This window comes from Corylus avellana, chromosome ca3 (assembly GCF_901000735.1).
Source record: "Corylus avellana chromosome ca3, CavTom2PMs-1.0".
In the NCBI taxonomy this organism is placed as follows: Eukaryota; Viridiplantae; Streptophyta; class Magnoliopsida; order Fagales; family Betulaceae; genus Corylus; species Corylus avellana.
In genome coordinates, this window is record NC_081543.1 from 29,161,695 (window position 1) to 29,188,831 (window position 27,137).

The 27,137-nt window shown below is 36.1% G+C and overlaps 3 protein-coding genes and 1 pseudogene across 3 annotated transcripts; 3 read left to right on the plus strand and 1 right to left on the minus strand.

The window, feature by feature from the left end:
- The window catches only part of LOC132176137 (geraniol 8-hydroxylase-like), an 8,522-nt pseudogene extending 4,371 nt beyond the window's left edge, over window positions 1–4,151 (plus strand).
- A 2,670-nt stretch (window positions 4,152–6,821) lies between these two features.
- Window positions 6,822–7,566, plus strand: LOC132176059 (geraniol 8-hydroxylase-like). Its single transcript, XM_059588173.1, has one exon. It carries the CDS (start codon window positions 6,934–6,936, stop codon window positions 7,561–7,563), a length of 630 nt encoding a protein of 209 aa, XP_059444156.1. The 5' UTR covers window positions 6,822–6,933; the 3' UTR covers window positions 7,564–7,566.
- Window positions 7,567–11,404: 3,838 nt separating this feature from the next.
- LOC132176057 (geraniol 8-hydroxylase-like) lies at window positions 11,405–13,361 on the plus strand. Its single transcript, XM_059588171.1, has 2 exons — window positions 11,405–12,557; window positions 12,653–13,361. Exons 1-2 carry the CDS (start codon window positions 11,667–11,669, stop codon window positions 13,256–13,258), a joined length of 1,497 nt encoding a protein of 498 aa, XP_059444154.1. The 5' UTR covers window positions 11,405–11,666; the 3' UTR covers window positions 13,259–13,361.
- Window positions 13,362–21,930: 8,569 nt separating this feature from the next.
- Window positions 21,931–22,907, minus strand: LOC132176060 (uncharacterized). Its single transcript, XM_059588174.1, has 4 exons — window positions 22,852–22,907; window positions 22,672–22,776; window positions 22,213–22,565; window positions 21,931–22,112 (listed from the first exon to the last, which is right to left on the minus strand). The coding sequence occupies exons 3-4, from the start codon at window positions 22,557–22,559 to the stop codon at window positions 22,064–22,066; spliced, it is 396 nt and encodes a 131-aa protein (XP_059444157.1). The 5' UTR covers window positions 22,560–22,565; window positions 22,672–22,776; window positions 22,852–22,907; the 3' UTR covers window positions 21,931–22,063.
- Window positions 22,908–27,137: the final 4,230 nt, after the last annotated feature.

The following is a 27,137-nucleotide window of genomic DNA, read 5'->3' on the forward strand; positions in this document are numbered from 1 at the left end:
TGTCCTACTGAAGTGAGGATTTACAATCCAAATATGAAGAAATTAGACCCAAGGACAACCAGCGGATTTTTTATGGGCTATGCAGTTAACTCCAAGGGATTTAGGTTTTACTGTCCTTCGCATACCCCTAGAATTGTTGAGTCTATAAATGTGAAATTTATAAAGGATGCTGAACCTAATGGGAGTGCTCATCCTCAAATGGTTGAATTAGAGGAAGCACGAGAGTTGACTGAAGCTTCTTCATATGAAGGAAGTTTGATTGTGCTTAGGAGAAATCAAAGTGATTGCCTTGAACCACAATCAATTTTAGAACAACCAACTCCTGAGGAACAGGTTCTGAATGAGCCTACTCAACCTCCTCCAAATGCAGAGGAAGTAACATTAAGAAGATCCTCTAGAATAAGTAGACCAGCAATCCCTAATGATTATGTTGTATACCTCCAAGAGTCTGATTTTGACATTGGGCCTAAAGATGATCCAAAATCGTTTTCACAAGCCAAGAGTGGAGATAACTCCACATTTTGGTTCAATGCCATGAAGGAAGAGATGGAATCCATGGCTAAAAATCAAGTCTGGGATTTTGTTGACTTACCAAAATGAGCTGCAGCCGTAGGCTGCAAATGGTTTTACAAAACCAAAACAGATGCTTCTGGTAGTGTTCAACGAAGGCATTGATTATCATGAAATCTTCTCTTCAGTATCAAAGAAGGATTCATTTAGGATAATTATGGCATTAGTAGCTCATTTTGATCTAGAGCTACATCAAATAGATGTGAAAACAACCTTTCTAAATGGAGATCTTGAAGAAGAGGTATACATGAAACAACCTGAAGGATTTGATGATAACAGTTAGAAGGCTTGCAAATTAAGGAAATCTATTTATGGGCTAAAACAAGCCTCCCGTCAATGGTATATCAAATTTTACAAAGTTATTACCCCATATGGTTTTGTTGAGATCTTTGTTGATCAATGCATATATCTTAAGGTCAGTGAGAGTAAAGTTATTTTCTTAGTCCTATATGTAAATGATATTTTGCTTGCAAGTAATGATTTAGGTTTGTTACAAGAAACCAAATAGTTTCTCTCTCAAAACTTTGAAATGAAAGATTTGGGTGAAGCCTCCTATGTCATTGGCATAGAGATTCACAAAGACAGAAATCAAAGAATATTAAAATTGTCTCAGAAAGCTTACATTGAAAAGGTTTTAGAGAGATTCAGACTGAAGAATTGTTCAACTTCTCTAGCACCTATCATTAAAGGGGATAAATTCAGTAAAAATCAGTATCCCTAGAATGTATTGGAACAAGAGCAGATGAAAAGTATCACATATGCATCTGCAGTTGGCAGTCTATTATATGCATAGGTCTGTATTAGACCTGACATTGCAATGGCAGTTGGAATGTTGGGTCGATATCAAAGGAACCCAGGATTGGAACATTGGAAAGCTGCAAAGAAAGTCATGTAGTATTTGCAAGGAACCAAGGACTATAGTCTGACATACAGACACACTGACCATTTGGAGGTGGTTGGATATTCAAATTCAGATTTTGCTAGATGTGTGGATAGCAAGAAGTCTACTTCAGGATATATCTTTCTTCTTGCTGGAGGGGCTATATCTTGGAGAAGCAGCAAGCAGACTATAGTTGCTACATCTACAATGGAGGCAGAATTTATTGCATGCTATGAAGCCACTACACAGGCATTATGGTTGATAAATTTGTTAGTGGTCTCAAGATTGTTGATTCTATTGCGAGACCAATCAAGATCTTTTGCGATAATTGTACTGCCATTTTCTTCTCTAAGAATAATAAAAGTGCAAGCAGAAGTAAACATATCGTCATCAAGTACCTTCGTGTGTGAGAGAACATCAAAAGGAATGAAGTATTCATTGAGCATATCAGTACTGAACTAATGATTGCGGATCCCATGACTAAAGGTTTACCGGTAAAGCAGTTTAAAAGTCATATGGACCATATGAGGCTCATTGATTCATTTTTTACTTAGTTCTTTCTAATCAGTCTATAGACATCATGTTATTTTAATAAAGTTTTGTACACATTTATTACCTTATCCGTGGGGATAAAAATTAAGTTTGGACCCGAATGACTTATAGGAAGTTCATTCATAAAGTACATTATCCATAAAGTACTCATTTAGGGAGGTATTGCACATCGTGATACATGGAAGGGATGACTTATCATATAAAAGCTTTACCGCTATGATTCGTGTGTAGTATTTCTTGAGTGAGTGGGAGGATTCCATGAATGGTTGGAATAAATAAAGTAATGGCCATATCATAAAACCGAACACTATAAGAATTTATGTGTCATTAAGGGCCAAGTGGGAGAATGTAAGAAATTTCATTTAAGGTATGTTCCTTATGTCACATATATTATTATGATTATAAAATATATATAATTATGATGTTCAGTAATTTATTCCAATTAAAGCTTATTATGTGAAATCAAATATTTTGAATTAAATTGTTGATTTAATTCTTATGGAAACAAAATATTTGATTTCATTATTGATTTTATTTTGTGGAATCAAATAATCTATATTGATTATTTATTCGATTTTTATTCCTTGATGGGAGGAATAATTAAGGTAACAGTTCTAATTGAGGGTATCTGACCTACCTATAAATAAGACCTGTGTATTCCATAAATTGTCACTTACTAGTAGGCATAGGTCAAAAGAACTTCTCAATATCTTTAGTTTTCTAGTTTTGGTTGCTGTGAAGTTATTCTTCAACCTACTTGAGCAAAGCAATGGCTGAAGGTACTTATATATTAAATTATTTCCGCTGCTAGTTTTATTGTTAATTAGTATTTAATATATAAAGAATTTTTACAACCGAACCATCCCCGACGCTCTCGGAGCCCACAATCAAGGTGTTTGGGTTGCCATGGCTACCCGTTTCTACCCGGTGGAGAAACCTTCGCAAAATATGCAATTGCCAACTATTCGTTAGCAAAACACTTGATGCCAACCAGGATATCCGGCGCAAGAAAGTGCAACAACTCCTTGCCGAAACTCGTCAAAGCAGCCTAACCGGTGATGCAGTAGATATTGGCAGAGTAGTTTTCAAGACTACGCTTAATCTCTTATCAAACACCATTTTTTCAGTGGATTTGGCTCACTCGAATTCTGACATGGCTCGAGAGTTCAAGGAGATCGTCTGGAATATTATGGAAGAGGCAGAAAAACCCAACTTAGCAGATTATTTTCCAGTGCTTAAGAAGATCGACCAACAGGGCATAATGCGGCGTATGACAGTTCACTTTGGAAAGACTATAAACCTCTTTGATCGAATGATTACCCAACGGTTAAAGCTGAGGGAAGTGTCAGGTTCAACGACAAACAGTGATATGTTAGATACCCTTCTCAACATTAGTGAAGAAAACAACCAAGAGATGGACAAATCTAAGATAGAATATTTTGTTTGTGGTCACTATCATTACTGGCTAGATCTCTATTCTTTTATTTCATGAAAATGGTCTTTAGAAAATATTCTAACATCTAACATCTTCTTGATATATTAGGACCTATTTGTTGCGGGAACTGATACAACTTCAGCCACATTGGAATGGGCAATGGCAGAGCTACTCCATAACCCATAGGCACCGTCAAAAGCCAAAACAGAACTGGAGCAAGTAATTGGCAAAGGCAATCCAGTGGAGGAGTCGGATATTACTAGGCTACCTTACTTACAAGCAGTTGTGAAAGAAACATTTCGGCTGCACCCAATACTTCCTTTCTTATTGCCTAGGAAAGCTGAAGTAGATGTGGAAATTAATGGCTATACTATTACAAAGGATGCACAGGTGCTAGTGAATGCATGGGCTATAGGCCGAGACCCAAACTTATGGGAGAATGCAAATTCATTTATGCCGCAAAGGTTCTTGGGGTCAGAAATTGATTTTAAAGGCCGAAACTTTGAGCTTATACCTTTTGGTGGTGGAAGAAGAATATGTCCTGGTTTGCCATTGGCAATACGAATGTTGCATTTGGTATTGGGTTCGCTTATCCACACCTTTGATTGGAAACATGAAGATGGAGCTAAACATGAGGATAAGGATATGAATGATAAGTTTGCCTTAACTTTGCAAATCGCTAATCCTCTAAAAGCTGTCCCTATACCTGTCTAAAATTGGTTGAAGAATTTACTTTGTTTCCGTTCTATTTAATGTATGTCTTTTTATGTACTTCCATATATAATTTTATTGGAAGCGAATAACATAGAAATTTAGCTTGTCATGTTGTTTGGTTTTTTTTTTTTTTTGGAATTTTAAGCTTGTTATGTTGATGATAGCATGAAACTAATCATACAATTTTATCATAAAATAATTAGGATTGAAAATTGCTTACAAAAATACTCAACTCCCATCATATACTCCTGTGCAACTAGATTGATGTTGCACTGCCCATAAAACATTAATTTTTTTTTTTTTCATTTTTTAAAATAAAGGTTGATCCAATAGATTATGGCCACAGCCACATCAACCCAATTATAGAAGAGTGGGATGGGAATTCAATTTGTAGCATTACTCTTTAGAAATATCATGGTTGTAAAGATATCATGGTTGTGACTTGTGAGTGAGGGTAGAACCACGTAGGTTGAAGCTTGAGGGGCTACTGCCATCGCAAGCTTTAACGTGGTCCCACAAAATTTCAGAAATACATCTTAATTTCATGTTTTATTTTTTATAAATGAAATTAATAGACCTTCCAAAAATAATTTTTATTCACCGAAAAGTGTTCTTCTTAGTTCCTTGGCCCAACACCTAATATTCTACTTTCACCCCTAGTCATAAGCCTAATGACGTTATTTGAACGTATTATCAAACTTTTCATGATAACTACATATAGAGAAACTTAAGAGCCACCACCATCACAGTTAATCATCCTCACGTGAATCATATTGGGCAATGAGTGATTCTACATGTCTTCATAGCGTCTCTTTTGTGTCTTCCAAAATTGTTGAGTTTTAAAATTATCATTGCATTTGTAACAAATTATTATTGAATTTTGTTGAAACTAGTGATTCATATTCTCTCAGGTATAGAAAGTAATATTAGAATACCAATGGTTGGCCAAGTAGACGGAGTGGAGTGAACGGAGTGAAGTGACGTTCACAGTATAGGGTATTTTGGGGTTTTTCAAAATAAGTCCGTACAATTAAGATTTTCCTATATATATGTTATGTTTTAACCCTAAATTGTTAATAGTAAAATATATGTTATGTTTTAACCCTGAATTATTAATAGTAAAATATAGTTGCACTCTCTATGGACATAGGCACATTGCTGAACCACGTAAATTTGTGTCTTAACCCTCTCTTGATCTCTCTCTTTTTTGATTCCATATTATTCATCATTGTTGTGCACAATAACAACAAATTTTGATCAAATGATAATTTTAAAAGCTACATCATTTTTTAGGAAAAAAAAAAAAAAAAAGACATTTAGCTTAAATTTACCAAAAAAAAAAAAAAAAAAAAAAATCAACATTTCTTTTTGGCCTCGTGATTAGGAAAACCGACATTGTAGTCAGTACTAAACAATTTTTTCTCTTGACTTTTTCATATTTTTATATTTGTTGTTATTTGTAGTCAGTACTAAACTACAGGGCATTTTTTTTATATTTGTTCTTATTTCTCATTAATTTTCCCTATATTGGCTAAACTTTTCAATGGTAATTGGAGTTTATTAATTATTTGAAGTTGAGGGAGCCTTAGTGCATGTACCATCTGTCTCTGTCATTTTCATAGTACATATATAGGGGATTTGAGGATTGGTGTACCGTTGTCTTTACATTTTTTTTTATTTTTTATTTTTAAACAGGAAATCTTTCAAGTTATGGTCACGTTGTATACCCATCCGATTGGAGAACATATCGAATCTGTGCAAAGGGTCCTCTCCAATTCATAATAATAACGTAATAATGAATTGTTGATATGTAAAGGAATTACATGGAACAGAATCCTCTCTAATTCATTTGAACTGGATAATATCTGATTAGTTATATTGAAATGGTATTTTTGTTCCATTAAAAGTAAAAAACAAAACAAAAACAAAAACAAAAATAAATAAAAGTACTCATCCAATATAATTAACCGGATATTATCCATGTGCCATTAAATGCCAACTATATATCCCTATCATAAGAGGAGAATGATGATTTCATACGATGTGGCATTAAGTAACAGGGATGATTGGATGTTTCGCAGTTTGATGTAATTTTTTCGCAGTCGTGAAATAATATTACTAGGCCGATCTAACCCGTAATAATGAACTATTGGTATGGTTTGGTATTTATCAAATGATAGAAATTTCTTCTAAACTGGTTTGAAAGAAATTTCCTCAAGCCTACTTTAATATATACCGAGTGTCATCTCTTACATATTTTATTTAATATTTTTAACATACATTTGTCACTATTTTACTAACCTATAAACTTAAACATTAACTTTCGAGAAATTCAAAAATATTGAATGACACTTATCATTTATTAAAATAGGTTACAGAAAATTTCCTTCAAACTAAATATTTCGTAATAGTTGCAGCCATGTAACTCATTTATCATGTGCGAGTGAAAATTGCCCGGCAGATAGAAACCATATAAATAATGAGATGGCACCCATAGATATTTTCAACTCTTCCATTTGCCCCATGGATTTTATTGTGATTCCTATTAGTGATATCGACCACCCATAGGTATTTCTGCTCCTTTGTACGTCATGTCCCCATAAGTCCTGGCCTCAAGTTCGTTTTTTCTTCTTTACTTGTATGCATTGAGATGGGATAAATATCCCCAGCTGGAGATCCGGATGGTGCAAAAGCATGAACCAGAAACACTGCTTTTCTTTTTCCTTCATTTCTTTTGCATGAAATTAAAGTAATCTTTTCGGAGTGTCATATGGAAAGATAGATGGATTTCTTGAGCTGTATAATATGTCTTTGCCTCATCTGTTTTATGTTGATCAAAACCTTCCATATATTTCCTAGAAGCAAAGCAAATCGCAAAAGGCTTCCACCGGGTCCAAAACCTTTTCCGGTCATCGGAAACCTCTTAGAACTCGGCGATAAACCCCACAAATCCCTGACGAAGCTTGCCAGAGCTCATGGCGCCATAATGAGCCTAAAACTAGGCAAAGTGACAACAATAGTAATCTCTTCAGCAGACATCGCCAAACAAGTCCTCCAAACACATGACCGGTTCTTGGCCGACCGGACCATCCCGGACGCAATCCGAGTCTACAACAGCGACGAGTTCAGCTTGCCATGGATACCCATTTCAAGCCGCTGGAGGAGCCTCCGGAAAATATGCAGCGGCGAACTATTCGCCAACAGAATACTCGAAGCCAACGAAGATGTCCGGCACAAGAAAGTGCAAGAGCTCCTCGCCGAAACTCGTCAGTGCAGCCTAACCGGCGAGGTGGTGGATATTGGGAAAGCAGCTTTCAAGACGACGCTTAATCTCTTATCAAACACCATCTTTTCTGTGGACTTGGCCGGCCGGGATCCCGACAAGGCCGGAGCGTTGAAGGAGCTCATCTAGAATGTCATGAAAGAGGCGGCGAATCCCAACTTGGCAGACTTTTTCCCTGTGCTTAAGAGGATCGACCCTCAAGGCATAAGGCGGCGGATGGAAGGTCACGCTAGAAAGATCATGGCGCTGTTGGACCGCTTGATCTGCCAACGGTTGCAGTCGAGGAAAGAGTCCGGTTGTATCACAGACGGTGATTTCTTAGATATCCTTCTCAGCATCAGTGAAGAGAAAAGTGAGGAGATAGACAAAACTACGATATTACATCTACTCCGGGTTAGTATTTTTACTCTCTATTCTTCTACAAAATTCTTTCATAATTAGTAATTTAGTGTCGGGTTTGAAGACATAAATATAAACTTAATTCAACTCATTTAAATAAATTGACTAAACATTCAATTATGATTATCTAAATTTGTTTTTGGTTCGAGTTTGTATGTGAGTAAAAAATTGTTTGCCCTATATTATAGTCATTAGTTTTTTATTGTAGAATATCGTCCGGTGTCTACTATAGCTTCATTTTTTATTTTTTATTTTATTTCTTTTAACATGTTCACACAAGAGAATGAGAGAAAAATTTAAATTGACGACTTTCACTTAATTAAGCGTGATTCACGGCCAATTGAACTACCATTGAAATCACTATAGCTTCATTAATTTTAGCTCTATAACGTTCATTAAAAAGTATTATTAGGGTCAACCATTGTGGACGCGGTTGGAGCATTAATGTCCAACTTATCGGACAGAGTTGAATAGCGTCTACTATTAAACTTTTAGCGCCCGTTGCGGCTAAAAGTCAGCTTTATTGTAGTGCATGTGTGATGTATTTCTTATATAAATGATTTGTAAAATCGTAATAATGAACTGTAGATAAGGTTTGGCATTCCATGAAATCATGTGGGCTCAAAACATTTTTCCAAGATCTTTTAGGAGTAGAGATTAGAGATTCATCTGTCTACTCAAATCATTACTTTGACTTTTTGTAGGAAAATAACACTCGTCCTTAATTTCCTAGCTAGCCGCCGCGGAAAACAAGAGGAAAAGTAATTTCACAGCTTTTTTGTTTGCTCCAAAAAAAAAAAAAAAAAAAAACAAAGGACAAAAAAATATAAATTTTAGGAGTAACTTCACTTTATATCTTTAAATTATTATGCGATTTAACAAGTTTTTTAAATTTTAAAACTTCTCAATTTAAACTCTTAAATTTTCAATTGAAGTCAATTTGAACCATTCTGTGAGATTTAGCCGTTAACTTTTAACTGTAATACTTAAAAAGACCAAAATATCCCTGATTTTCCTTTTTTTTTTTTTTTTTTTACTTTTTTTAAAAAAAATTTGGAATTAAGGGTAAATTTAGAATTTTATAAAAAATTCAGAAGTATAAACATTATTGTCTCACTTTTAATGTTTAAAATCTGATAAAAAAATTTAAATTAACTGCAATTAAAAGTTAAAAAATTTAAATTTTAAAATTTTAAAATTTAAAACTTATCTAATCACGTGATAATTTAAAGATTTAAATTAAAGTTACCCTTACATTTTACGTTTGCTTTTAAAGTGCCCACATGCCCAAAAAAACAAGAGCTTAGAGAGCCGTGTACGGCAATGAGAGTTACGTGTGCGTGAGTGAGATTTTGTTAGTGGCTTTATTTCTTTGATCAATCACATCACATCAAAATATATATATATATATATATATATATATATATATATATTGAAATAGAAAATTTGTCCCAACCCGGTTTAAAACTTTCATTTAGGTCTTTCTATCAACTTTTGATTGCTATGCCAAAAATTAATGCTGAAAGATACATTTTTATCTAACAATTATTCATCAACACTAATGTGATATACAATTCCAGCCAATCTTTAGATTTTTTTTTTTTCTTTTTTAACAATGATTAATTCAACGTTTGGTTGAGACTATTACAACAACATTTTGAATTGAGAAAAAAAAAAATATATATATATATATATATATATATATATATATATATATATCAAAACTTAAACTAGTATGCCTATTGGCTTTTTATAAAATAACTTCTCTAAACTTTCCCTCCTTCAATAATCAAAGGGTTAATGGAATAAGAGTCACCGTACGTATATGGCATAGATATGAAATCATCAAGGCTTCAATTGAAGAAGAGGAAAGAAATGATAAAAAAGAAAAGAAAAGAAAAGAAAAGGGAGAAGCTATGTCTGGTGTCATTCTCCTATACAAATATCTTTCATATTTTTCTTTAAATTTATCGTTAAATTTGTAGAACTCACATGTGGTTAATACATTTTTCTTTCTTATTAAAACGCAGCAATATTCTAAAAATCGTTGTCAAACTAACCCTTTCTCCTGAGCAGACCTAACACGGTAACACTGACCTCTATAGGTGGATTGAAGTACCAACTACCAAGTTTTGACTTTATTTTATTTTTTTTTCTTGGCAAGTTTTAAATGACTTTGGAAGAAGTTTGTTCACCCTCAACTCCTAGTAAATGCTGGGATGCTGTCAATGGTGCAAAAGCATGACCAAGGACCCCTGCAACTTTTTCTTCTTTGGGAGGAGCAAAAGTGCTAAAAATAGGGCGAATTTTGAACTATTTAAAATTTCGATTTTCATATTGAACACATGTACGTTTATTCTACCGAATCCAGATCTAAATCTAATTAAAAAATATATATGACTCCTAAAGTAACAAATAAGATATTATATTATTAGTAATAATGTCATCAGAAATATAAGAAATTTCTGAAGTCCACTTTCTCACTCAATATTTTTTTTTTCTTTTTTTTTTTTTGATAATTTTGTATGGGTTTTTGATAATATTTTTGGTGGTTTTTTTTTTTTTTTTGGTTAGTTAATTTGCTTTTGTGTGCTTCAGTTTTGAAACATGTGCTTAGTAGAGATTTGGTGCGGTCTTTGGATTGATTCATCAAAAACAAATTGATTTTTTGATTAATAAAAATGAGAACTCTAAATATAATAATATTAAAATGAATATTATTTAATTAATATATAAATATTTTTTAAAAGGCTCCATTTAGAAGTGTCCCCTAAGGCCACACAGTGAGCCGGCCCTGCCTTAGTATTGGTCGTTTTAAGTGGTGTCGAGCTCTTATCCGCAGCGTGGCTCGATCTCTATTGGCTTGTTCTTTGGTGTACGTGAAGCTTGTGAGTCTGTGACACTGTCTTCTGGTGCCAAGCTCTTACCCGTAGTGGCTTAGTCTTTGGCAAATTGATGTCAAGACAACCTTTCTAAATTGCCATATTAAGGAAGACATCTATAAATGTAGCCACAACGGATATATGCTAAAAACCAAGAGCATATTACGTGATTCCGAAGCACATTTGTCCAGTTCTGAGTGACTAGTACTGCTTCGTAGATAGAAATACTGTCAATGAGAAGACACCCTTTGCCATCAGTAACAGGGCATCAAGCTCGGATGCCTGATTCAATTTGTTGGACCGATCGAAGATCCTCCACAATTTCACCCTGTTGGCTGGATTTTCCAGCAAGACACACTCCAAGGGCAGTATATTAAACAAGGAAAACACAAGAGAATAAGAAGATCAACTTGCTGCAGAAATTCTGCAGAAAATGACCAAAAAAGGCAAGAGAAAAAACAGGGGAAAAACAGGGAGAGGAAGAACAATTTTCTGCAAGGGACTTGGCTCTTTCTTCTATTTTTCTTCTTCTTCTTACGTTACAAAATTCTGAAAACTACACACACAAAAGACAAGAGAAACCTTTTACAAAAAGTAAGTTCTAGAACCACACGTGGCTTCATAACAAACACACATTTTCACCTACTACAAACTATAGTTTAATAAACACAACCAAAGATAAAAGTTGACAAGTCAAAGCACATTAGTTTGTAACACACCCTAATGAGAAGGCACTCTTTGAGATCCACCCATAGTTTGTTCTATTCGATCCCTTTTCTTGTTTTTGTTTCCTTTGTGCTTTTCTTTATTGTATCATTTGTCAAAGAAGACAAAAAGAGAAGACACTCGAGCGCATTTGACGTGCGCTCTCTCTTAATAAGCTGCACGTTATATCTCTCTAAGTGCTTTGTTATTTAATTTCCTCCTACCGATCAGAGTTCATAGGGAAACATGGATTTCTTGAGCTGCATAATATGTCTTTGCCTCACCTGGATCTTAATCAAAATCTTCCTTACGATTCCAAGAAGCCATCCAAATCCCAAAAAGCTTCCACCTGGTCCAAAACCTTTTCCGGTCATCGGAAACCTCTTAGATCTCGGCGACAAACCCCACAAGTCCTTAACCAAGCTTGCCAAGGCTCATGGCCCCATAATGAGCCTAAAGCTAGGCAGAGTAACCACGATCATCATTTCTTCAGCAAACACCGCCAAACAAGTCCTCCAAACACATGACCAACTCCTCTGCAACCGAACCATCCCCGACGCTCTCCGAGCCCACAATCAAGACGTGTTCGGGTTGCCATGGCTACCCGTTTCTACCCGGTGGCGAAACCTTCGCAAAATATGCAATGGCCAACTGTTCGCCAGCAAAACACTTGATGCCACCCAGGATATCAGGCGCAAGAAAGTGCAACAACTCCTTGCCGAAACTCGTCAAAGCAGCCTAACCGGTGATGCAGTAGATATTGGCAGAGTGGTTTTCAAGACTACGCTTAATCTCTTATCAAACGCCATTTTTTCAGTGGATTTGGCTGACCCGAATTCTGACATGGCTCGAGAGTTCAAGGAGATCGTCTGGAATATTATGGAAGAGGCAGGGAAACCCAACATAGCAGATTATTTTCCAGTGCTTAAGAAGATCGACCCACAGGGCATAAGGCGGCGCATGACAGTTCACTTTGGAAAGACTATAAACCTCTTTGATCGAATGATTACCCAACGGTTAAAGCTGAGGGAAGTGTCAGGTTCAACGACTAACAGTGATATGTTAGATACCCTTCTCAACATCAGTGAAGAAAACAGCCAAGAGATGGACAAATCTAAGATAGAGCATTTGTTTGTGGTCACTATCATTACTAGCTAGATCTCTATTCTTTTATTTCATGAAAATGGTCTTAAGAAAATATTCTAACATTTAACATCTTCTTGATATATTAGGACTTATTTGTTGCGGGAACTGATACAACTTCAGCCACATTGGAATGGGCGATGGCAGAGCTACTCCACAACCCAGAGGTACTGTCTAAAGCCAAAACAGAACTGGAGCAAGTAATTGGCAAAGGCAATCCAGTGGAGGAGTCGGATATTACTAGGCTACCTTACTTACAAGCAGTGGTGAAAGAAACATTTCGGCTGCACCCAGTAGTTCCTTTCTTATTGCCTAGGAAAGCTGAAGTAGATGTGGAAATTAACGGCTATACTATTCCAAAGGATGCACAGGTGCTAGTGAATGCATGGGCTATAGGCCGAGACCCAAACTTATGGGAGAATGCAAATTCATTTATGCCGCAAAGGTTCTTGGGGTCAGAAATTGATTTTAAAGGCCGAAACTTTGAGCTTATACCTTTTGGTGGTGGAAGAAGAATATGTCCTGGTTTGCCATTGGCAATACGAATGTTGCATTTGATATTGGGTTCGCTTATCCACACCTTTGATTGGAAACTTGAAGATGGAGCTAAACATGAGGATATGGATATGAATGATAAGTTTGGCTTAACTTTGCAAATCGCTAATCCTCTAAAAGCTGTCCCTATACCCGTCTAAAATTGGTTGAAGAATTTACTTTGTTTCTGTTCTATTTAATGTATGTCTTTTTATGTACTTCCATATATAATTTTATTGGAAGCGAATAACATAGAAATTTAGCTTGTCATGTTGTTTGGTCTTTTTTTTTTTTGGTATTTTAAGCTTGTTATGTTGATGATAGCATGAAACTAATCATACAATTTTATCATAAAATAATTAGGATTGAAAATTGCTTACAAAAATACTCAACTCCCATCATATAATCCTGTGCAACTAGATTGATGTTGCACTGCCCATAAACCATTAATTTTTTTTTTTTTGTCATTTTTTAAATAAAGGTTGATCCAATAGATTATGGCCACAGCCACATCAACCCAATTATATAAGAGTGGGATGGGAATTCAATTTGTAGCATTACTCTTTAGAAATGTCATGGTTGTAAAGATATCATGCATGGTTGTGACTTGTGAGTGAGGGTAGAACCACGTAGGTTGAAGCTTGAGGGGCTACTGCCATCGCAAGCTTTAACGTGGTCCCACAAAATTTCAGAAATACATCTTAATTTCATGTTTTATTTTTTATAAATGAAATTAATAGACCTTCCAAAAATAATTTTTATTCACCGAGAAGTGTTCTTCTTAGTTCCTTTGCCCAACACCTAAAATTCTACTTTCACACCTAGTCATAAGCCTAATGACGTTATTTGAACGTATTATCAAACTTTTCATGATAACTACGTATAGAGAAACTTAAGAGCCACCACCATCACAATTAATCACCCTCACGTGAATCATATTGGGCAATGTGCTGAGTGATTCTACGTGTCTTCGTAGCGTCTCTTTTGTGTCTCCCAAAATTGTTGTGAGTTTTAAAATTATCATTGAATTTGTAACAAATTATTATTGAATTTTATTGAAACTAGTGATTCATATTCTCTTAGGCATAGAGAGTAATATTAGAATACCAATGATTAGCCAAGTAGACGGAATTGAGTGAACGGAGCGAAGCGACGTTCACAGTACGGGGTATTTTGGGGTTTTTCAAAATAAGTCCGTACAATTAGGATTTTTCTATATATATGTTATTTTCTAACCCTGAATCATTAATAGTAAAATATAGCTGCACTCTCTGTGGCACCTTGCTGAACCACGTAAATCCGTATCTCGACCCTCTCTTGATCTCTCTCTTTTTTGATTCCATATTATTATCATTGTTGTACACGATAACAACAAATTTTGATCCAATGGTAATTTTAAAAGCTACATCATTTTTTAAGACAAAAAAAGACATTTAGCATAACTCTTTCAAGATACCTTAAATTTACAAAAAAAAAAAAAAAAATCAACATTTCTTGTTGGCCTCATGATTAGGAAAACCGACATTGTAGTCAGTACTAAACAATTTTTTCTCTTTACTTTTTCTTATTTTTATACGTGGTGTGGTGGACATGGTTGTATTAAGATTGGACTCAGATAAAACCTGATGAATAAGAGCCTCAATTTCTGCAGGAGAAAGAGTACTGGGTTGGGGTACAACATCGGTGTAAGACATATCTAATCTATCAGTATGAGTGACCGCAGCAGCCTTATGACTAGGAGCTCGGTGATTCCCATGAGAAAGCCTTGTTCTGTATTCACTATACCTATGGCCAAATTTTTGACAGTAGTGGCACTGGATATTCCGATTAGATGAGGAAGACCCAACATGAGTAAAATTAGGAGCACGCGTATTGCGTGATGCAGTGGCCATGACCATCTGAAAGGTGTGTAGCTTCATAGAAGAGAATCAGGTCTCTTCTGAAATGAGTTCACTAAGAGCACTTTCCAAGGATGGCAGTGGTGAGCGGTGAAGAAGAGAAGCTCGAGTATTCTCAAACTCATCTCAAATTGCCGTAAGAAACTCGGCCAAGCGCATGCTATCGCGAAAAGCGATGTACTCGGAGGCATCAAGCTTATCCTTCCACTTTGGTTCACATAATGCTAATTGATTTCAAAGATAAGTCACTTGTGAATAAAAATTAGTAATACTCTGACCTGGTTCTTTGTGCATGCGATGAAGCTTGGTCACAATCTGAAACCACTAAGCAAGATCAGTTGTGTTGTACGTTGAGCTAACATGTCCCAAACATCTTTGGCATTGTCAGGATTGACAAAGGTCATGCTGATGGAGATGGTACAAGTGTTGGAGAACCAAGAGATAATCCTGTAAATGATACTTTTCCATGTTCAAAGGCAGGTAGTGAAGGCCGTAGCAGGTTCCTCGTTTAGGTTCTTTCCCAAAAATATACTCCCAAAGACAATGTCCTTTAAGCCACCTACTCATATTTTGAGACCAAGCCGGGTGATTGGAGCCATCGAGAATGACGGGAATAGGTTGGGTAATATCTTTGGTATTCGGGAGAGTGGTAGTAGGAGGTAAAGCCATTTTTTTTTTCGGTATATAATCCAGTGTGGCTGAGTGTATGATAGGTTTTGTGAGCTTGGCTAAAGGGTGTAATCTGGTGTGGCCGAGTGTATGATAGGAGATATGAGCTTGGTTTTAAGGGTTAGGATTTGGTGAGGTTTAGTGTATGATAAGGGGTAAAGAGCTTGGTTTAAAGGGCTGAAATCCGATGTAGTAAAGTACACTCCAAGGCTGTGGGCTTGGTTTGGCAAGAATAATTCAGTGTGGCACAAACTATTGTAAAAAGATGAGCTCAAAAGGGCTTACAAAATATAGGGCGGCATGTGGTGGCTCCTTGGTACGCGTGCTTCAACAGGGTCAACGGATCGGCAACCTCCGATCATGAATCTGAAATTCGTTTTTTAAAACGGCTGACAGAGGCAGTGCATGGTGGCCAATGACGGCGCGTGAGACGGTGAAAATTTCCACAGAAACTTGTGGCAGCGCATGGTAGCTCCTCAGCGCGCGCACTTTAACTGGTTCATTAGAGCGGCAGCCTCTAATCACGAATCAGAGATTTGTTTTTGAAAACGGCTGACTGGGGTGGCGCATGGTGGCCAGCGACGGCGCATGAACAATGACACAAAAACTTCCCTTGGCACGTGAGAGCGCGTTGAACCTCAGAACGATGATCTGAGAATACATCAAGATGGATCAGACCTTTTTGAGCTTATTGGTATAATAATTATACCAAAACAAGATTGAAAAAGCCTTTGAATCGTGCGGAGAACATACCGACTTCCTAATTGACTAGACAAGGCTAAAACATGGCTCTGATACCATGTTAAAATAACTAGAGAATATAGGAGAAACTGTATATCGTATTTCTGTGTATATTAAACTGAATATAAGAGGGCCTATTTATAGTTAAATAAGGCCAGATGAAATAGGAAAATGCAATCAAAAGTTAATGGACAATATTACATAATCAAATAATATATATATAGAAGAAAATATAAATCAATCAGCGATTATTCTAAATACCAAAATATATTCAGAGTATAATTTGAATATATTCTAACACGCAAGACTACGCTTGATATGTTATCAAACACAATTCTTTCGACGGATTTGGCCTACCCGAATTCTGACACGACTAGAAAGTTCAAGGAGGTCGTGTGGAATATCATGAAAGAGACAGGAAAACCCAACTTGGCAGATTATTTTCCTGTGCTTAGGAAGATCGATCCCCAAGGAATAAAGCAACGCAGGACTGTTAACGTTGGAAAGATGATAGACATCTTTGCCGACATGATTAGCGAACGGTTGCAAATGAGAAAAGTGTCTGGTTCTATCCCGAACAGGGATATGTTAGATACCCTTCTCAACATGAGTGAAGAAAACAGTGAAAAGATGGACAAGATGACGATGGAACATTTCTTCTTGATCAGTACTATTACTCTATGGTCTTCTGTGATTTATTTGAATATTAGTCATCTATTTACTCCGATTTTGATGAATATATTGTGATGGGTTGTTATTGGAGAATAAGATCCTCATTTTTCTCCCTTTTAAGTCAAATTAAGAAAAAAAATCATTTATAGTTTAGACTGTCTAACGACAAACAAACAGTGGCAGAGGAATTTATTATAGTAAGAGAGGAACTAAAATAATAAAATGTAATGATAATTTTTTTTTTCCCTTCTCTTTATATATTATGTTTTTAGGAAAAATTACAGTTTATCCTCAAAGTTGATAGCGTTTTTCAATTCGAACACCAAAGTTTCAATTTTTGCAATCCACTCCCACAAAGTTCCAATTTTTTTTTTTTTTTTTTTTTCAATTCAACCAATATTATCCTAAAATTCTCATATTTCCCCTAATTTTTTATTTTATTTTATTTTTATTTTTTATGAAAAATAAATAAATTAGGGGCTGCAAAAATGGCCAGATGGCCAAAGGAGCCACTCCGAATTTTTTTTAAATTTTTTATAAAAAAATAAAAATTAGGGGGATTATGAGAAGTTTTGGATACAATTAGTCAAATTGCAAAAATTTGAAACTTTGGGGGGGTGGATTGCAAAAATTAAAATTTTGGTGTTCGAATTGAAAAACGCTGTCAACTTTGGAGGGGTAAACTGTAATTTTCTCATGTTTTTATTATGTATAAAAGTATGATAAACACAATTCAAACTATAAATTATAACACAAAATGTATATAATAAACATTATATTTATATGTATCATATATACTTCATAAGTATATGCTATATTAATTGATATACCAATAAGTTAACATGTAGGCACAAATAAAAAAAAAAAACAAAAATATAAATACAGAATGTTTAAAATTGCTAGTCTGCTAGCTAATGATCATCATATATTGCCTTCGATTTTTGTTGGGTTTTTGTTTTTGTTTTTTTCTTTCTAATTATGCTTTGATTCTTGCTAATACTAATAAAGTGAAAGAGTCAAAGTAATAGACGGGAAGAGAGCTTTCAGCATAGCAGCAAGTGAAGAAAGAAAAAAAATTTGGTGTGCTTGGAGATAATAGATTATACGGTGGTGGCAGGACCGACTAGACCACTAGGCGAGCGAGGCACTAGCTTAGGGCCCCTAACATATTAAGGCCCCCAAAAAAAATTTAGTAAGGCCAAAAAAATAAAAATTAAGGACCAAAAAAAATTGTCATCAAAATTTAAGGCCTCTAACCATAAATATAAGTGATTTAAAAGGCCTCAATTTCATAAGGCCAAGGCAAAAACAATTCAGAAAAAATAAAAAAATAAAAAATCTGCAAAAGCAATCGGCACAAGGCCTAGACTCCATAGACTATAGACTGATAATGATGGCAAGATCAGAAAAAATCTAAAAAAAACAAAAAAAAAAAAGCCACCTACAAAATTTGCATATGTAACGGCCAAATGGTTGTCGATCAGTTGAGATTTGAGGGGCTGTCGGTTAAGATCATCAATGTCACAATAAATATTAAATGAATTAGTTATATTATCAATTGTAAAAATAATATTAAAAATTTTGAATATAAAAACTAAATCAGTAATTTTATATTCTAAAAAGTGAGAAGAAAAAATTTTAAATAAAAATATAACAATATTATTATTTTGTTTTTAACTTAAAAAAAATAAAATAAGGCCCCATTTTAAAGTTTCGCCTAAAGTCCCAAAATTCATTGAGCCGGCCCTAGGTAGTGGTAGTCTCATGTCATCCTCTTGTTTATCTTAGTTTTGGGGCTATGTTGAATACTTGAATTAGTTGAAGACCAGCCCAAATTTGAGGACATCTCTTATTTTTTAAGGGGTTGGGATGGTTGTGCTTAATTTTTGCAGAAACTAGAGTCCTATTAGAAGGGGGTTTGGGCTTAAAAAATAATCAGATTAAAAAAAAAAATACAAAATGTTTAGTAGGAGCGGGAGTCACCATCTTGCAACCCTTATATATATATATATATATATATAGAAATGCTTGGTTTCATTAATAGTCCGACCCTAATGATCACTTTTAGCGTCCACTTTATCGCCCCTAAAAGTCACAATGTTTGGACCCTAAAGATGATGTAAACGGAAGCGAAAGTCGACCCTAATAATCAAGCAATAGCGTCCACTTTTCGACCCTAAAAGTGTCGACCCTAATAGTCCGACCCTAATGATCAAATGTCTGATTATCAGGGTCCACTTAAAAGTCGACCCTAATGATCACTTTTAGCGTCGACTTTATCGCCCCTAAAAGTCACAATGTTTGGACCCTAAAGATGATGTAAACGGAAGCGAAAGTCGACCCTAATAGTCAAGCAATAGCGTCCACTTTTAGTTAACCATTAGCGTCGACTTTATGGACCCTAATATCCCTTTTAAAAAAATAATAATAATAACTATTAGCGTCCAAATAAGAGTGGACGCTGATAGTTAAACCATTAGCGTCCACTTTTGTGGACGCTAATGGTCCTAAAAAATTAAAAAAAAAAAAACTAACTATTAGCGTCTACTTAGAGTCGACCCTAATGATGACTTTTAGCGTCCACTTTATCGACCCTAAAAGATGCATGTGTTTGACTCTAAAGATGATGTACACAAAAGAATTAGTCGACGCTAATAGTTGACCATTAGCGTCCACAAAGTGGACGCTAATGGTCCAAAAATATTAAAAAAAAATTGACTATCAGCGTCCACTTTGAAGTGGACGCTGATTAGTTGACCATTAGGGTGGTCCTAAAAAAAAAACTGCGATCGATCGCACACAAGTGTGCGATCGATCGCAACATCAGTAGGTTTTCAAAATTTGGAGACCATTAGGGTCCACATTTGTCGACCCTAATAGTCATAAAAAAAAAAAAAAAAAAAAAAAAAACTGCGATTGATCGCAAACTTTTGTGCGATCGATCGCAGTATCAGTAGGTTTTCAAAATTTGGAGATCGATCGCACTCCAAGTGCGATCGATCGTAGCATCAGTAGGTTTTCGAAATTTTGGGATCGATCGCACTCCAAGTGCGATCGATCGCAGCATCAGTAGGTTTTCGGAAAATTGCGATCGATCGCACTCCAAGTGCGATCGATCGTAGCATCAGTAGGTTTTCGAAATTTTGGGATCGATCGCACTTGGGAGTGCGATCGATCGCAACAGCAGTAGGTTTTCTAATGATTTCCAGTTCAAGTGCAACAATTCACACAAATCATCAGTCAGCAAAAAGAGTCACTAATAGAGTAAGATCTTGATGGCTTAAAATATATCATATTTGTAGAGTGACAAATGACAACTAAAACGCCAAACTGCAGTCCATTCTTATCCATGCAACACATATCAATGATGTTAAAAATTAGACTTTTAGTCAGCTCATTATTTATCAACCCACTTAACTTGTCTCAAGAGTCATGGAGAGATGAAGACCACAAGAAATTAGTCAAAATACAACCACCAACCTCTTGTTGAATGTGGACACCGAAATCTCCAAATACAATGTTCCCAGACGCATCTTTAGCATTAGTTTTCTGAATAAAATTCTGCATCAAAAAAAACTAACATACTGAATTTTACTCTTCATCTTGGGGAAAAATATAATGAAGAAGTTATAAGATCTATGCAATGCAATGAAATGAACACAGGCAATTTTTCACAGTATTTCATGAAGCCAAAAAAGAACTGCACAATTTAAATCACCTGATCAATTAATAGTATTCAACCCAAAAGCGAAAATATGAATTCCTTACGTAACTCACCTGCCGTGCTCCCTCTGCGACACAAATAACAGCCGAACCCTTTGTCTCAATCAGGTATTTCAGATGACTCAAAACACCATGAGGCCCGTGCAAATTAAAAGATACCTTAGATGTGCATATCAGTAGAATCAGTAACAGCTCACAAAGATAACTATCCAATTAATTGCTAGTAATAAGTACCTCATGAATCAAACATATGTCAATTTGTCCACTAGCTAGGGATGCATGCATAGCTATATATCTACTGCTACGGCCCATCAATTTCACAATGCCAACACCATGATAAGCATTGTGCGCCTAATAACAAGATTGAGGCCAAAAAAAAAAGTTCACTATGAAGAAACCAACACTAAAAGAATTCAGCAGGAAAACTTATCCGGAGAAACATAACTCCATGCATGGGCAAATAAAATGCACGTAGAGTACCTCTATAAGAAACATTGCATTTATGTTTAAGTACACAACAACATTGTTTGATGAATCAATTAATATATGAAATAATCAAACTAATCTAAATGCCCACAAGAAACATAACTCAAAATGACTAACCTCATCAAAATCATAAAAAATATGTGAGAACTGCCCCATTAACCAAACCTGCCAAGGGAGAAAACTATTAAATATATGTTTTACAATTCATGGGCAGCAAAATTCCAAAACCCAAAATAAAGTACTTATCTGCATTCTCTTCCTTGCCAATTCATCCTCATAAGCAATTTGAGTAATCTACCACAATGAACCAATATATAATATCAAAGACAATGAAAATGAAACCCAAAATGATAGAGAAAGAGATACTAAAAATGTGTTTCTTCATGAAATATATTAAAGCGAGAACCTGCTTGGGCGGTTTAACTTTCTTGTACTCTTGTCATCCTGCATACACTTAAAAATAAAATTTAGAAAGATATTATTACTCCCTTGCATTGTTTACTCAAAGTTCTTTAACCTTGATAACCATGTCAAGGGAGATTTACTAACTCAAAAGTTGTTGAACCAAAAATTTTGCGAATATCTTAATATAATATAAACCAAATAAAAAGTACCAACAAATATACATTACCAAACAGATCACGATCAACAAATAGTCAAATACACATTAGCAAATAGAAAGTACCAACAACTATCCAAATACATAGTATCAAAAAATATATCACAAATAGATGCTATCAAAGAGTACATCCTAAATAAAGTTATTCCAAAGCTCCCTCAATTGTTGGCTTCACTTGATGCACCTCCAAGCAAGCTCCCTCCAGACCTAAGAGAATAAAATTTCATATAATGATCAATAAGCTTTTTAACGATTACTTAGTATGTGTGTTTTTGTAAAATTAATGCATAGGTAGAGTTTCACTAACCCTCCAATACGTGACATTAAGAACTCAACAGTGGCTTTTAATTTGTTCGTTTCCTCAACGTTGGCTTGCAAATTCTCTCTGTACTGATGAAGTTCAATTCTAGTCTGTTGAAGCTCGCTTTGAGTATCTTCTTGTCTTTTCCTACACTCATCGTGGTTGTCGAAGTGGGTGAACGCTTGAGATGAAGTTCTTAAAGGGGTAGGAATAAGACCGCATCCCATTCCTCTAACGTGCCCAGCTCGTCGGCCCCCTAGTACTTGTGTGACTATTTCTTGCATTCGGTCATCCACACTTGTTCCCTCCACATTGCCTTCCTCTAAGGCCTCACTGGTTGTTAATTCTTGCATTTGAAGCTGCACAAGTCATAGTTGGCCTTAGTTTAACATATACTTCATGCAAGTTTACTATTCATGTTCTTCACTAATCAACTTAATGATCGGAGCGTAAACAGTTACTTACATATAGACTTTTGCATTTGTCGTTCACAAACTGTTTATCCTTTTTTCTTGTATGGGTAACCTCATATAGTTCAACAGGATTAGGCTTCACTTTTGTTTCTTGTTCCTACACATAATACATATAATCAAAGTTTACACTAAATAACGTTACTTTCATTAAATTATGGTACGAGATACTTACCTTTTTGTAAATGACGTTGACAAATGAACAAGTCCCAGCTGTGTGATTTGTTTCCAATTTGCTTCTGTTTAGGGTATTTCGTTCAGACTTTTTCTATGAAATTTGGAAAGAAAAAAAAACACAATTATTCATAAAATGTCTTCAAGTGCATGCAAATTATATCAATTTGAATATTCTAATCAGTATAATAATATATATTTACCTTCCATTTACCGTCATCAAATGAGTCACATATTAGGTTCCACTGTTGAGGACCATACCCTGCTGGCACGTTTTTCCTCCCAATAGCCTTAGCCTTGGCAATCCCCTCATCATCGTCTTTATCAATGCCGTCAAAATATTTCTTGTAATGATCCCTATACAAGTTCGAACGAAGCCTAGCATATGCACGACCCAATTTATGTTCAACAGCTTTGATGTGCTCGTATCGTTCCATATTCAGTGCGAAGTTTGACTGATACATAATAGATAAGAAAACAATGGTAAAAAATGTGTCACATTAATTTTCCATACGAAACATATTATTAAACATTACATTGATATTCATACCTGAACATGAAACAACAACTTGCTCTTTTCTTCAGCTGGGACCTTTTTCCATTCACCGTGATGGAGTTCGCACATGTTACGAATAATCTCCCCAATCTTGCTTGCAAACCATGATGCATTCTCGCCTACAGGTGCCCGGTGTCTATTTGGGATGTTTAGCACTAAGGGACCATGCTTAAGTACGTGGTCACTCAACTTCTTACACTTGGCCTTACCCCTTACACTTCTAACAGACGTGGTAGCTGTTACGCAAAACATGGTAACGTAGTAAGTTATATTTGGAAAAGTATATTGTCAAATGTCTATAACAAACCAAAATAATACAAAAATAACAGTTCATAAATATAAAATTCATGAACTTACAAGATGCAGTAGGGGCGGCTCCCTGTGAATCCAATCCTGCCACTGAGTGAATAGGATTATTAGACTCATACAAAGGATGCCCATCCACTGACTCGAGGAGGAGGGGGGACGAGGGCGACACTTGCATATCTGTATCACCAAACCCAAAATTGAGAGTCGGACTCTCATGCTCGTCAATAAGGCCTCAACCTTGACCTTGGCCTCGGCCTCAGCCTCGTGCTGCTGGAACACGTTTGCGTCCTGTTGTTGTCATTGTTATGATCAATCTGCTAACAAGTCAAAAACCACAAAATTATATTAGTCAATTTATAACCATATAGCATGTTCAATATTTTTGACAAACATACAATAATCATGCTAGTAAAAAAAAAAATAAAAACACCACAATATATATATATATATAGAGAGAGAGAGAGAGAGAGAGAGCATCAATTTCATTAAATATGCTAATACACTTTGTACTTACACCAAATTTGAGCTTATGTGTTCAACACATTTCATCATCAGATTCATATTCAGAATCTGTAGCACTGTTACTTGAAGATGATTGTTCGTGTTCAGAGTCCTCTTCGTGTTCAGAGTCTATATCGTTGTCGCTACATAACTCCTCTTCCTCATCAAAGTTTGTATAATGGTCCTCGTCCGGCAAGTTATCGTTGGCAAACATGCTTGCATCAAGTTGAATATATAATTCGTCAATTGCTATTGTCGCATCATCTCTACGTAATTGAGTGGAGGCTTCAACATTCGCTTCATCAACAAAGACCATATTACCCCCAACACATTCACCTTCCTGGTATACGTCATCACTGAGTCTTTGGTCATCTTCTGTATTATCTCCCTTTTGTACTGTTGGAATATCATAGATGTCTCTATTGATCCACTTCTGCACCACTTTCCAATTACCACCCAATTTGGGATCATCCAAGTAAAACACTTGCGAAGCTTGACATGCTAAGATGAACGGGTCGGATTCACACCATTTACGAGAAGTATTCACAATCGTGAAGCCTTGGTCCATTCGTACTCCTGTTGCACTCCCAGTGTCCCACCAATCGCACTCAAACAAGTACACGAGATTTTGGCCAGGGTAACGTAACTCTAGAATATTTTTTAACTCACCATAATACTCCGTTATTGAGGTTTCGTCCTCACCTGAAACAGAAACACCACTGTTCTGAGTAGTACGAGTTTCTGCACATTCTTTTGTGTGATACCTAACCCCATTCACGATGCAACCTCTATACGATCTAACATGACGATCAGGCCCACATGCAAGATCATATAAGTGTTTTGAGTCATTGTCTGCAGTACGCCCACTATTGTATAAACGTTTATGGAACCAACGTTCAAAGTTAGCCTCATGCTTTTTATCAATGTCACGGCCGCCTTCTCTTTTGATCATATTATAATGTTCACTGCATGAAAAATAAACGTATTGGTAAATGATCATCAACCCTACAATTATAACATGTCGTAACAAGTAAAACACAAAGGCCATTACTAAACTTACTCCAAATATGAGGCCGTTTCGTTACAATTGGTAAGCACATACCATCGTGCCCTAGCAAAATCATTAGCATCCAGTGTTACTAATTTAGCTGCTCCTAACGGCCGAACTCGTTGGGAGAACACATCCAAGCGCTGGCTCATTTCTACAACATCAACGTCAACATTTCTCCGTTCACGGTTCCATCTTGTCTCAATCCCCCGAAGGTACCTGGAACAGAAGGTCAAGCTCTCCTCAGCTAAGTAACACTCGACAATAGACCCCTCTGGACGCGCTTTGTTACGCGTCCACTTCTTATATCTTCCAAGTTCTCTTTCGAACGGATACATCCAACGGTTTTGTACGGGACCAGCAAGCTCGGCCTCCCGAGGTAAATGAAGTGCTAGATGGATCATAACATCAAAAAAAGCTGGCGGAAATATTTTTTCCATTTTGCATAAAATTATTACAATGTCGACTTTCATTTGTTTTAGGATATCAACTTTCAATGTCCGTGCACATAACTGCGTAAAAAATGTACTGAACTCGGTCAATGTTGTTCGTATTTCCGACGTAGAGAAATTTCGAATTGCAACAGGAAGCAAGCGCTGTAAGAAGACATGACAATCGTGGCTTTTCATACCCGAAATTTTACCAGGAAGCTTGTTCACACATCGACCAATGTTAGATGCATACCCGTCAGGAAATTTAACACCTTTCAACCACTCACATAAACTCTTCTTCTCATCTCTTGTCAAGGTGTACTTCGCAAGTGGCATCCTATAAGTTTCACCATTTGGCTGCACATGCAATTCTTTACGTATACCCATCAACTGTAAATCTCTTCGTGCCTTGACTGTGTCCTTGGTCTTCCCATCGATATTCATCAACGTACCTAAGATACTTTCACATATGTTCTTCTCAATATGCATTACATCTAAATTATGACGTAGTTTCAAGCTTGACCAGTAAGGCAACTCAAAGAAAATACTTCTCTTCTTCCAATTCAACACAACATCTGTGTACTTTCTCTTTCTCCCGCTTGTTTTTCCAAATTGCAAACCCTCAGCATCTCTTAGCTGTTTCAACAATTGACTTCCAGACAATTCTTCAGGTTGCAATCTATGCTCCTCTGTACCATCGAACAAATCTCCTCTTTTGCGCCATGGATGCTCTTGAGGAAGCCACCGACGATGACACATGAAGCACACCTTATGCCCATACTTCAAATACCTGAACGATGTATCCTTATTACATACTGGACATGCAAGCTTTCCAATTGTAGACCACCCAGATAATTTTCCATATGCGGGAAAATCATTTATAGTCCATAGTAATGTCGCATGCAATTGAAATGTCTCTTTCTTTGATGCATCGTACACGCGTATGCCTTCATTCCATAAATCTTTCAAGTCATCAACCAATGGCCGCAAATATACATCAATATTCTTTCCAGGATCTGAAGGCCCTGGGATAATAAGGGGCAACATCAAATTTGGACTCTTCATACACATCCACGGAGGGAGATTGTACACCGTTAACATTACTGCCCATATGCTATATGTTGTACTCATATTACCATATGGGTTGAAACCATCACTTGCTAAGCCAAGCCGCACGTTGCGGGAATCACTTGCAAACCACTCATGTCTTTTATCAAACTCTTTCCATACAATAGAATCGGCGGGGTGTCTGAGAGTATTGCCATCATCTTCTCGACCTTCTTTGTGCCACCGCATTTCCTTGGCCATTTCTTTTGTCATAAACAACCGTTGTAACCTCGATTTTATTGGGAAATACCGTAAGACCTTTTGAGGAATATTACTTTTTCTGCCTTTGCCATCAATCCATCATGAATTGTTGCACTTTGGGCATACCACTTTGT